We start from the raw sequence: 13,488 nt of genomic DNA, 5'->3' as shown, positions 1-13,488 counted from the left end.
ATTTAGGCCGTATGATAAGTAGGCTATATAAATACTTAAGACAGACAGATCTAAATCACCAGAGAATAGTTATCTGGCACTGTCTGTCTCACTGGCATTTGGGATTGATTATAGTCCTCAGTGTTTCAATGTGACACATTCACAAAACTCATTGCTTTGCCCTTGAACATTCTGTTCTCAACCAAATAAAAATCCATCTCAAGTCTTTCCAGATGAACTTTTCCTAGGGAAGGACTGACCCAGACCTGTAAATGCTGGATGGACCCCAGGAGCACAGGATAAACCTGTGTTGGCTCCAGTACATAGAATCATAGACTCAACTAGGTAGTTTAATGATGACCTTTAAGATCATCAAGTCCAACGTTTACCCCAGCACTGCCAAGGCCACCACTAACTGATGGCACTGAGGGCCTCATCTACATGTTTTCTGAATGCACTGGTGTTGTTCAAGAACAAAGCAAGAGTCCTTCCTGGATGAGTTTAAGTGGTTCTTCCTTGTCTTGGTAGTCATCAAAGCCATGCAGCGGCTCTTGCTTAGGATTGCAGCTTCACTTCTAGGTTCCCTAGTCCTAAGCCTAAAGATCTTGCTTCCTCTGGAGCATGAGACTTGCAAGGGGAAGGGTTTGCACTACTTGAGTTATAATGTATGGAACCAGTCAACAACCTCTCCTGAAAGCAGTGCCCTGTTTCACCAACACAGAGCCAGTGACCATCCCTTCCATAGCTAAATGCTCCTCTTTTCTTTCCTGCAGTCAGAGAAAGAGTTTATATGGTCCCAGTTTGCTACTAGCTTCATGCTGTTTCCTTTGTCTCATTGCTGTGTCTCCAAACCACCCTGTTCACCATGGATTCCCCTCAGTCAGGGTCACCTAGCTGTTGCCCTCCATTCATGACATTCAGTTCTAGAAATCCCTACTTTTACCATGGTCTGAGCTCCTTGCAGGGAAGGTCACCTAGAAGAGTGCTCTTTCTGATGCTCCCTGATGTGATACCTGGGACCCATTACATAGTCCAAACTTAGCATTAGCATAAGAAAAAGAACTCAAATCCCATTGTGGCTTTGCTTTCAAAAAGACCTTTAAGATCATCCAGTTGATCTGACAACTTCGATCTCTTTGAGGCTGTAGGTGTCATGTGAAATGAACACTGGACAAAGGTGAGGTGGGAAAATCAAATATACACCCCCAAAGGCAACACTGCAGAAAGGTTTTTGAACATTCCCTTCCATCCACACACTGACAGGAAGGGAGGGAAGCACCGTGTTGAATCCAGCTGCTCCAAATAACTGAGGAACTCACACCAACATCTGACCCAAGGCACCAAGCTATTCATGTGCTCAGAAGACTCTGCTTTGGAGCTGTTCAGGACCTCCATCTCAGAGCACAAACCACATCTCTGACTTCTCCTTTTGTTCTCAGGGCTTGGAACAGTGGAGGTGCCTCCTTTGTTCACTGGTTCTCCTTCCAAAGGCCACAATTCATTTCCAACAAAGAGGACTAGAGTTAGAAAAGAGCTGGAAGCAGGAGAAAGAGGAAAAATGGGATGAGCAGGACAAGACAGGAATGAACAACCAGGGAAGATAAAGACATGGAGAAAGGAGAGGAAAAGGAGAAAATGAAGGGAGGAGACAGTTGGAAGGAGGCAGTGCCAGCCAGCATCAGAGGAGAAGCACAGAAAGGAACCCTGGGGACAGCTGAAGGATGGTCACCAGCCAGGCTGTAGGGCCTGAATCACATCAGGGGGTCAAGTGACACCAAAGCAAAGTCCAGTCTCTGCCCCTGGCATCGCTGCCCTGAATGCCAGGAAGTGCCTTCTGCTCCCTTGTTTGCTGTGTGCAAGATGAAAAGCCTCCCAGCAAGCACCATGGGTCTCATCCCTGTTCCAGCCATCCATTGTGATCAGCTGAGGGCTCCTCAAAGTTGGCTCTGAGCAGTGGCAAAGGACATTCCCCTCCAGAAAAGTCACCCTGATTTCACTTAGGGTCCTAGGAAGAGTTGGTTCAGACTGTGAAAAAGAGATGAATATGATCCCAAAGGGAGAAAAGGCTGCATTGCCTTAGGCAGGGAAAGAACATTAATCACAGAGCAGCAGATTTCTGATTTGAGGGCTCCCACAGAACTATGGAGTTTAGATCTTAGACCTGGCCAAGAAGCATTAACCCAGATTTGTGCCTTGTATGAAACCAGTTCTGTTGTCCAGCTCAGATCTTCTATTGGTCTCAATAAGCTCCCAGCACCATTGCTCAGGTTGAGACAGGAGATCCCACAGTGCAGCTGAAGAAAACTCTCCATGTGTTCATAGTTAACTCATGAATGAGAAACTAAGCAGGGCAGTCCATGTCCCAGGCAGGACACAGCAGCAGTAGGCTGACCTACTCACCAGGTATATAAGACAGCCTGTTCTATGTGATATAGGTCCTACACAATGCAACTGGAGTTTTCAGGTTAAAAGAAAACATAATCAAAAGTGACCATCTTAAGTCCACAAAGAATGCAAAATACAGGTTAGGAAGCATGGGTTCTTGCTGCTCTTATGATGCTTTCTGGAAGATACACATTGAAATGCAGAGGTAGGTTAGTTCTGTAATTTTCAATCATTGACCATTTTTTGGGTAGGCAGGAGATGGAGCAAGATTACAGACAAGGAAAGGGGAAGAAATGTAGAGAAGAAGCTGGGAGGAAGAGTCCACTAAAGGAAGGCATGCTCTGTCAGGAAGTCTTAAATGAGCAAGAAACCAGAAAGGCAGAAATATTCAGTCTTCATTCAGCCCTACTTGCCTTATTCAACTGCAAACAGCTTCATATCATCCCTAGTTTGAGTCACCATCCCTGCAGGCATTTAAAAGACATGTAGATATGGCACTTAGGGACATGGTTTAGTGGCTGACTTGGCAACTCTGGGGGAACAGCTGGACTCAATGATCTTAGAGGTCTTTTCCAACCTAAAAGATTCTATGATTTTATAGAGTCCTGTGAACCATGGCTGCAACCATCCTGATTTCAAGCAAACCAAAACCAGGCAAATTTGCCCTTCTCCTCCAAAGACCAACATGCTTCCATTGGACAGTGGGACACAGGCTGCCCATCCCGGATCCCTCCAGCCCCAGGCATCCTTACCTCCGGAGCAGCAGCTTGGGGTGGTTCTTGCTCTCTAGATTCTTGTCTATGAGGTCAGCCAGGAGCTGTTTGAGGACATCAGTAGCGTATTCCAGCTTGCTCTGCAGCACTGTCATTATCAGCGAGGCCACGTTACCACGGTCCCGCATTGAGAAGCTGCGCTGGGATTCCAGCGTGCGGATGAAGGAGAGCAGGAAAACCTTGTTGTTGATGAGCTGGGCAAAGAGCTTCAGACCTTTCTCCACCCGTTCCTGCCTATAGCCAGGGACCTGCAGGAGAAGACAGGGAGTTCACACCTTTCCTTCACTACCCAAATGGATCATGCATCCTTTGCTACCTCTCTGCCTTCATCCCTCCAGCTCCTCCAACTCTACACTGTGACATCAAGCAGAAGTCAGTTCTGAGAAAGGGAAAAAGGAAAAGCAGAGACAATCATGAAACATAAACTTGCATCTAGCAGTCAGCTGAGTCCTTCTGCATCACAGGATAATCCTGTAAAAAGGAAGAGTCCATACATCATCTAATGATTAGGAAGCCCGAAAGACCTCCCAGCCACAGCCAGAGGATTCTTTTCCAATCCTCTGTTTCCCTGTCTGAACAGTACATCAAAAAGAGATTGCTAGTGCCTAGAGTGGTACCATACCATGATATGTTTGTGTTGTAGTCAGACTGAAGTCTCACTCTATCTTCACCTAAAGCCTCTCTTTCATCTCTGCAAGAAACCTGCTTACAGAGGTTTGGGGCTCAGCTTCAAGAAGCTAGGAGAGACAGCAAAAAAAAAAGAGTGGGGAAGAAAGCCTGTGGTCAGGTTTTGAGGAGACAAATTGATGAGCAGTGAGGCACTGGCTGAGATGGTGATCATGCAGCTGGGCCTTGGTTTGAAGTAGGCAGATGAAGGTGTGCGAGGAGACCCTGAATTGGGACTGTCTTGGAGGTGTGACTGCAGAAGGACCCCTGGGTTTGGAAGGTGAAATGCTTTGGAGACAAAGAGGTTGATAAGTCTCTGATATGTTTATCAGTTCTAAGAGGCTGATGGACTTGTTTTTATACAGAGCAATTTATGTCCTCAATACTGTATGCTGGACTCCACAGTCTATAGCGGGCTTTACCCTTTCTGGTCCTTCTGGCTGTAGATGAAAATGGAGACTAAATAGAGAACCCCAAACTCACTCCTCCACATTGCTGAAGTTGTTCTAGCCCTTGAAAAAGCTTCCCTGTAAGCTGGAGGTGCTCAACACAGAGCAACATGTAAGAGTGCTTGAGCACCACCCATATGGAGACAGGCTGAGAACATTGGGGCTGCTCAGCCTGGAGAAGAGAAGCTGCGTGGAGACCTCAGAGCAGCTTCCAGTGTCTGAAGGGGCTACAAGGATGCTGGAGAAGGACTCTTCATCAGGGACTGGAGTGATAGGACAAGGGGTGATGGGTTCAAAGTGAAACACGGGAAGTTCAGGTTGGAGATACGGAAGAAGTTCTCTACTGCGAGGGTGGTGAGGAGCTGGCACAGGGTGCCCAGAGAAGTTGTGAATGCGCCATCCCTGGCAGTGCTCAAGTCCAGACTGGACAGAGTCTTGAGTGACATGGTTTAGTGTGAGGTGTTTTTGCCCATGGCAGGGGGTTGGAACTGGATGATCTTAAACTCCTTTCCAACCCAAACCATTCTATGTTTCTATGATTCTGTGTGTGTATTAGTAACCAACTAGATTTGGCCCTTTAATCCAAAAGAAGCTGGCATGCTTAAACAACCAAGTAATGCAAGGCCTGAAAGAGTCATTACTTTTTCATTCTGGAAATGAGAGCTCTTAACTCTTTTTTGCATATAGAAAATCAATTACTTAGTAAATAGCTTGAGACAACCAACCAGCCACCCCCCGCCCCTGACAGTGATGATCTTTTTAGCTCACTTACTTGAACGTTTAGTATTGCCTATCCCCAGGTTATTACAGAGAATTAAAAAAGAAGAATAAGAAAAGTGTTTTGTACTGCATCTGGAAGCAGTTCATTGGCAAATGAACTGGAAAGAAGTAGGACCTGCTCACTGCGGGACGTGTGCCGGGGCCTTTTGCAATAAATAGCAGCTCATTCTAGATCCTACAGAGAAGGGAGAAGAATGGGAACTACTTTCCCTGATATGGCGGTAGCCAAAGATGTTGACACTGAAAGAGCTGTTGAAGCTTTACTGAGGATTAAGGGAGAAAAAGAGATTAATGAAATGAAAGGAAGAAGAGATCAAAGGTGGCAGGTTGAAACACTAGCTCTGTGTCTGTATCTACATATGGGAGCATCCATGCTAAAAGCTCTGCAGGGGTCAGATGCTCCTCTGTGGTCAGCTGGCTGAGGTTAATGAATATAGGGATTGAAATAGGCTGTGGGTATAATGAAAGTGTTTGTGTATGTGTGCATACATATGTGAGAGAGATTCATCACCCCTTGTGCCCTATGCTCATGTATTAAAGCTGCTGAGCTACTCTTCCTGAGGGAAAGCAGCTCAAGCCCACCCTACCTGCATCCCAAAGGCAAATATATACAGGATTCCAATCCCACAAGACCTCCTTGCAGATGGATCAGGGTTTTTAATGGTCATTTCCACACAGTTTGATGAATTTTGGCTCCCCTGAAGGGAAGGAGCAAAGATGAGTAGGAGCCTCTGATTACGCAGCCAGCCAAGCATGGTATTGCCTGAGCCAGCTCCTGCTCCTCCCTTCTGCCAAGCAGCCCCAGTGTTGGCCTCCAGCAGTCTCACCAGCCCATGCCAGAGCCTCTCTGAAGCTCCGAGCTTGCCAAAGAGTTTGCAGAGAGCTCGGCCAATGACCTCTTTGGCTTTGGCCATGGTGTATCCCTTGCTTCTCTAGCCCAGGTATCCCTAGAGCAGAACCCATCCATCTGTCAAAGCCTGAGGCTGTTTTGCAGCACAATCAGACGTCACCCGGGTCCCGTCATACTCACTGTCACCAGTGAGGTCACGCAGGCTGTGTGTAGACCCCAGTAGTGCTGGGCAGTGTCGCACTGTCCTCCCACTACTGTGGTCTGGAGAGTTGGGGTGACAGAGGCAGACGCAGGCAGGATATGGGGCAGATGATGCTGTGGTTTTCTGACCCCACTGCAAACCACAGAACACGGCAAAGGTGAACCTCCTCCAGTGAGAGATGGTTATTCCTGTAGGTGTTGCCCCAGGAAAATGCCTCTAGGTAGCGTGAGTGTCATGCAAAGCCGGAGTGACACAGGTAACTATGCTGCTCTGCCATACAACTCTTTGTCCTGGCTCTGGCACAGCAGTAACTAATAAATTCAGTCTATAAAACAAACCCCTTGGAGGCCCAGGACAAGCTTAATGGAGTAGCCCTAATGCACACAGATATATGAGACTCTTCCAGACAGATGGGTGACCAGGCAGAATTTGACATCTAAGATAGCAGTAATCATCTTCCCTTTTCAACCTGGATTTTTAATGAGGTGGTGTTTCATCCCTGGGGGGGGCAGACAGTGGTGTAAGCCATCACATCCCCACCACTGACACAACATCTCTTGCATTCAGGACAGAACAGGAAGGCTTGAGAGGAGCCAGAAGCAGATGATGAATTCTTACCTCCAGATCCCTCAGGACTGGATGATCTTCAATGCCAGGAAAAAGCACCCTCATGGTGTAGGTTCGGTAATCAAGGAAAGGAATCCCAGCTCCATCCAGGTCACTTGTGAGCTCGTGAATATCTGTCTGTAGCTCTGCAAAGGCTGCCACAAAAAAAGAAAGACTCATGTAACAGTGACAGCCCAGATCTCCCTCACCATGGTGGGAAAGAACCTCAGACCCACATGCATAAAACTAAGGTTTAAATGGAGAAGAAACATGGAGAGGAGGAAGAAGTGGACAAGAGTTTTTTATAACACAGCTTTTCCACAGGGGCATGTGCCAAGGTTCTCTGTTAGTAAAGGCAGTTAGGACAGGGTGGAGGAAGGCTGAACTCAGGGAAAACAGGCAAAGCCAGATGAAATCCAGGCTTGAGCCATACCCACAGGGCTCAATGCTCCTTTTGCCTGTGACATTTTGGCTCACAGTTCTATAGGTGGCTCCTTCTCTTCTACCAGCACTGACACGGTGCCAGCCTTCCTTCCTCATCCTACCTTCTTTGCACTCCAGTGCCACCCTGGACTCCAGGTTGTCCATCTGCATCTGCAGACGCTTGAGGGTGAGGTCGCTTTCTCTGGACTTGCGCTTGTATGCGATCAGCACAGCCACGATGAAGATGATGAGCAAGCCACCGGCCACCGCAATGCTGACAATAGCTGGTAGGCTGAGGGGACTGTCAGGAGAGATGTAGACCATCCCAGGGGAGAACTCCATCCCTCCTACACGGGCCTAGAGGGAAGGCAGGGAAGAGTTGCGTTGAGACTGTTGAACAAGCAGGAACACAGAGGAACTCCATCATCTACATCCGACATCCTATAAGGATGCTGGAGAGGGACACTTCATCAGGGACTCTAGTGATAGGACAAGAGGCAGTGAGTTCAAACTTAAAAGGGGAGATTTAGGTTGGATATAAAGAAGAAATTATTCACTGTGAGGGTGCTGAGGTGCTGGCACAGGGTGCCCAGAGAAGCTGTGGCTGCCCCATCCCTGGCAGTGTTCAAGGCCAGGTTGGACACAGGGGCTTGGAGCAAGCTGCTCTAGTGGAAGGTGTCCCTGCCCGTGGCAGGGGTTAGAACTGGATGAGCTTTAAGATCTCTTCCAACCCAAACCATGCCATGATTCTATGATTCTATCCCCCTAAGGTTGAATAATGACTTCCCTTTGTCTTCCAAGCTAAATCAGCAAATACTGGGATGGAGAATAGCTTAAAAATGCCTGGAATGTCATGGAATGTCATATAGAAGCACCTCTATAGACAAAGTGCCCATGAACACAACCAACAAAAGACTAGTGGTGAGATAAATCTCACCATTCTTAATGCCCTGGCTACAGATCAGTTTGGGCTTCATTCCGGGTTTTAATTCCCCATCCGGAACAGCTAAATTGTGCTGGACTGCCCTGATGAACACAGGGAGCTGAATACAACTATCTACTCTACATGTAATCCTAAAGGTTCCCAGTGGTGCTGCCATCCTCTGGAACAAGCTGCTGTGTGAGGACCTTGTTCTTAAAAGCCAGAACAAACCCTGCAGGTGGTACTGCTGCAAGCCCAACAAAAAGGTTTGTTGAAGAAAGTCTATTAGGAGCCCGTTTTTACAACATGAACACCGTTCTCAGCAGTAATCCTACAGGATACTGCTTGCTCAAGGCTACTACAAGGTTATTCAAGACTATTTGTAGAGTAGGAGAAGTCTGAGTGGCAGGGGAAAAACACTGCTGAATACCCTGAGGTATGAAAAGAAGGATTCTAGGACTGTGTTGTGGTTGGAGAACACTGGTTACAGATTAATATAAAGCTTTGAAGATACCCTTAAAAGAGTTTGGAGGGTTGTGACATGGTGATGAGCCCCATCACTTCACCCCATCTCAGCTTCACCATGGAGAGACACAGCAAGCGCTGCACAAAGCCTTGTCCTTCATCCCCCTAGCTCTCAGTTAATCAGTCTGTCTGCAGCATATGCATTCAGTTTAATGTCTGTTTGAGACATCTTTCAATTTAAGATGTCTGGTTTGCTCTAGCACCAGCTATAGGCTGTTCCTCAGTAGGTCTTGGCCAAAGACACATAACTGTAACACTTATGTCTTCGACAGAACAAAAGTGAACGTCTAGACATACCTAATTTGCATCCACAAGGTCCTCTCATGCCATTTTGGGATGGGATTTAGAGAGATAACAATATCTACAATGGGAAATGAAACCAAACCTAAGCTGATCTAATGGAGTAATAAAGTTTCAAGATGACCATTCCTGCACCAAGACATTGCTGACTTGTAGCACCTTCAGTGGCCCAGGAACAACCTAGTACCCATGTAAGCTGAGGATGCAGCAGTACTAGTTTTCCCATCTATTTCAAGATACAAGGCCCACCTCATTTATAAAGCCTACATAGGACATGGGTTTGGTACTGGTAAGCGGCATGATCAACTGAGAAGACACACTGCCAAGTTCACGTGGTAATCTGTGCCTTGAAAGCTGTTTCCTTTTGTCCTAGAGCACTGTCCCAAATCCTCCCAGCTCACCAGGTTGCACAACTTCCTTCCTGTCACAGTGGATAAATAAACAGATACCTGATACTTCACTTTCTGTTTCCAAAAGTGGCTCTTTACCTCCCAGCCCTGCAGCCAGAGTCCATTCAAGGAGTATCAGGACTAGAATCAAACATTCCCACCTCAATCCCCAGTGAAGGTCTGTCCTCAAAGCCCAGAGAACAGCCCATCTCAATAGGTGGGATTCCTCTCAGGAGACATTAGACATGGACATCTCAGTTGTGCTTTCGGAGTCAATACAGAAAAAAAGCACTTTTAGAGTCTGATTTATGTGAGCTGCTTTTGAAACCTCCTTTGACATTAGGATGAGACGTTTTATTCACTGGAAGTTCGTATTTCTTTCCATTAACTATAAAGGGATCTAGACTCCTAAAACTAGGTGTCTTAAGAACGATAGCCCCAGTTTGTTCCTCTGTAAAGGTGGTTTCAACACTGGGAAGGCCTCATAGTCCACGAATCAAACTGCCATGATCTAAGGGAATCTGTCTCTTGAAGAAGAAAGCCTGTAGCATTTAAAAGAAAAACAAGCAAATATGTAGGTATAGCCCTACTTTATTTCTTGGGCACTCAGAAATAGTCTTCCTTCTTCTGAAGGAAGCTATTTATACTTTCCAGAAGACTGAACATGAACCCTCCATATGACCAAACAACAGTTTGGCCACATGTTAAGCCTATTAATCATGAATTTGTTCTAAATGGCACTATGGCAGAGCCCACTTTTCTCCAGTAAACATATAGGGGCACCTGTCCAGGAGTCCCTGTTGTGCAAAACTTGTCTGTGGTAGTGTCTTTCCTAATGCAAGTTTGCCCTGACCAAAGGTAAGGATCTACCTTAGGATGAGATGAAATGTGCCCTGAACTTCAACTGTTATATTTGACCATCTCTCCATTCACTATTCAAAGAGTCCAGTGTGGCTTCCAATATGTAAGTGCCAACATTAGATACCAGCAACCCTTCAGATGTACTCCACTTGTTCATTGCAGACCTTCTCCAATACAGTTACTTATGGCTCTTCCTCATGTTTCTTTTTTTCCTTCGAAAAGAGCTTGCCTCTGAGTTTTAGTCAATCTTTTTAACAATTGCTCAGGCCTTTTAGCTCTTTTCTGTCAAGTATTTAACACTGTCATTGTATAAAAGACAGCTGAACTAGATCAAAACCATGTTGACATCAATGTGTGGCATTTTCACTGCTCTTCCCTTAGAAATAACCTTAGTGTTGCAACGGTTGACGCACTCCCGTGGTCCTCCCTCAGATTTAGGCCACCTCGCTTTGCAAGAAATGGTTTGCTCAGCAATTTACTCAAGGTCACACAGTAAATCATTGGCAGAAACAGGAGGAAGGCTTGGGAGAGCTACCTGTCAATTATCCTGGCCATCAAAGTGACATTCATGTGAACATAGGGATACATTTTGTACCAAGCCAAGCAACAGCGATGCTGTGTTATGCTGGAGGAGGCACTTCCCAGCCTAGTTATCCCTTGTTAAGTTCCTCATGCAAAGTCCACCCTTGAGCACTGGTTTCCATTGCAGGTGACCTTCTGTATTTGGTTCCCAGCCCAGACACTGTCAAAGCATTGCCTCAGTGTTGGCAGTTAAACAAGGAATCTGTAAGTTGCCCTAATGCTGATGCTTATTAACGGGCTTCAATGTGATCATCTTTCCATGTTTGCAGCAACATCTCTTGTTTTATCAGCATCCTCAAAAAGGAATTATTTTCTCTTCATCAGGGACTGTAGCGATAGGACAAGGGGTGATGGGTTCAAACTGAAACAGGGGAAGTTCAGGTCAGATTTAAGGAAGAAGTTCTTTACTTTATTGTGAGAGTGCTGAGGCACTGGCACAGGGTGCCAAGATGTGAATGCTCCATCTCTGGCAGTGTTCAAGCCCAGGCTGGACAGAGCCTTCGGTGACATGGCCTAGTGTGAGGTGTCCCTGCCCATGGCAGGGGGTGGAACTGGATGATCTTAAGGTCCTTTCCAACCCAAACCTTTCTGTGATTCCATGATATTTTCTCAATGGCTCCACTTAAGCTGTCCCAGGCTACAGAAGCAAGGGAATCTTCCCAGTTACTAAGACCTGACCAGATGTTCATCCTTCCTGAACCCCAGGGGTTGACTGATCACTTGACTTGGAGTTTTCTCTCTCTAGGACTGGCTTTGTCCATCTCTGACTAACCATGTGCTTAACTATATTCATGAAAACGACAGGGAACATATATTGCCTTGTTCAAAAAGCTTTGGTATTCACACAGAGAAAATCCCTCACTTGTTTATTGCTCCTATAGGAGTGTCTTAATGTGCTTTACAATGAATCAAGAGCCATGGTATATTTGCATGGCTGAAAAGCATTATTACCTCTATTTTCCAGATGACAAACTTTGGCACAGAGAATTTAAGTTGCCACCATGAGGTCTGCCAGCAGCAGTCACAAACAAGACCAGAAAGGGTCACCACAAAACTCTTTATCTCCTACAAGTTCCCCAAAACCCTCTCTTTTTAAAGAGTGTGTCTCTATCAACCTCTCTGAGCCTCACTGCATTGCAATAAATAAATCTGTGACAGATACAGCTCTGGGGGTGCAGCAATGAGAAACATCGATCATTCCTATGTCTGATGTCAGTCTGTTTGCTTGTGGTGTGCTTCCACCCACAGCTCGGTACAGCTCAGATGAGTTTGCTGATGCACTGTTTATCAAGCAGCAGAACTGAGGAATGCAGATTACTGAGAGGCGAGCAAAGGAGGAGTGAATAAATCAATGGTGAAAGGAGAATCTACCTCTGATGTAATCACTAGGTCCATTTTTCACAGGTTCCAGGAAGGATATGCAGGAGTATACTAAGTTGTATAGATATCAACACCTCAAAGTCAAGTCATACTATAGACTATATCTTGCTTTTTTCTTTTCTTTCTCCTAAATAAAGGCAAATTTTAATCACCAATTGCTGGGGACTGCTGAATTTAACAAAGTGTGTCACATAGGGAGCATGTCACATAAATGAACTCACATGAACATTGAGGGTTCATACCGTACATACAAAAAACAGAAGAGAGGCAAACATTCCTTATGGTTTTTGATTATGAAATGTTTCTCACTATCCATAAAGATCTCCAGGTCACTCTTCTACTTCTCTAAATTACTCATGAAGGGGATACTATATTAAGATGGGACCCTGATGCTTATGGGATCTACAGAAGGCAAACAGTGATGCAAACTCCTCAGAGAACTCTGACAGCTTTTCAGCGTTGGTGTGCCCTCCCAACGCACCCAGGGAGGGAAGGCTAAGGTTCAAGCATCACTTACCATCACCTTGTGCCTTCCAATGAGGTTTGGGGATTCACACAGTAGCTGCACATCTGATACAGTCACTGCACAGGGCTTCTCGCCAACCAAAACGGTGTAGTTCAGCTTGGCATTCCCTCCTGCCACTGGTGGGATCAGGTTCTTGCCCTGGATAGAAAGGAATATCACCCCCACCCCAAAAAACACACATCAGGGAAGAGTTTGACTTCACCTCTAGTTCCAGTGTTAACATTACACTTGACATCTTGGTTCACCATTTGCTAACATAGAGAGTAAAAGACAAGTTAGGAAATCATGCAGAGGACAGCGTGGATGGGTATGGACTGTAATCAGTCAAAACAGCCTGTCCTGCTCCTCTCTTTCCAGAACTAAATGAGAAGTGTTGTAGAGAAGTCCTGCACAAATAGGCCCTCACAAAACATATTCAGGCAAGTAAGACAGATCCCTTTCCAAACACGCAAGAAGTTATTCTGCAGGCACAATCATTTCTTTGCATATGCACCGCATACAAGTGCTGATACAAAAATGCTCAGCCATGAAGTTCCTTCTCTGTATTGCAGAGTCCATATTACAGAAATAACGAAGGACTGGTGCAGGAATTAAACAGGGTGAGAAAAAGGCCTTGAAAACCCAACAAAGAGACTTAGGTATTTAATTGCCAGTCCTGTTGCAGTTCTTTTATGGTGAACAGCAACGGGTACAAATTTAGACTGCACACAGCTAAAGACAGCAGGAGTTTCTATATTTTATCCATGGGTATTGGCAGATGCTGAGCTGTGATTGGTGCCTGCAGATGGGGACTCTGATACGATGCGATACGATAGGTGAATGAAGATGCAGTAGGGATACAGCTGTGATTTTCAGGGTGCTGGCAGACACAGAGAGGCAATAGGGAGTAT

The 13,488-nt window shown here is 45.8% G+C and overlaps 1 protein-coding gene across 3 annotated transcripts in view; it reads right to left on the bottom strand.

Annotated features, from left to right (window-relative positions):
- PLXNA4 (plexin A4) overlaps positions 1-13,488 on the bottom strand; it is a 469,295-nt gene that overhangs the window by 45,166 nt on the left and 410,641 nt on the right. For all 3 annotated transcript variants that reach the window (XM_061467955.1, XM_061467957.1, XM_061467956.1), the window contains exons 19-22: positions 12,590-12,736; positions 7,236-7,470; positions 6,703-6,845; positions 3,117-3,385 (exon numbers count right to left, since the gene is read on the bottom strand). In XM_061467955.1, the coding sequence (XP_061323939.1) occupies positions 3,117-3,385; positions 6,703-6,845; positions 7,236-7,470; positions 12,590-12,736 (794 nt within the window). The remainder of the gene's footprint in view (positions 1-3,116; positions 3,386-6,702; positions 6,846-7,235; positions 7,471-12,589; positions 12,737-13,488) is intronic.

Source organism: Pezoporus flaviventris, unplaced genomic scaffold (genome assembly GCF_033815535.1).
Source record: "Pezoporus flaviventris isolate CSIRO_AGI_PZ_B2104156 unplaced genomic scaffold, CSIRO_AGI_Pfla_v1 ptg000046l, whole genome shotgun sequence".
Taxonomy (NCBI): domain Eukaryota; kingdom Metazoa; phylum Chordata; class Aves; order Psittaciformes; family Psittacidae; genus Pezoporus; species Pezoporus flaviventris.
Note: the sequence above shows the minus strand (reverse complement) of the source record. Positions and strands in the feature narration are given on the sequence as shown.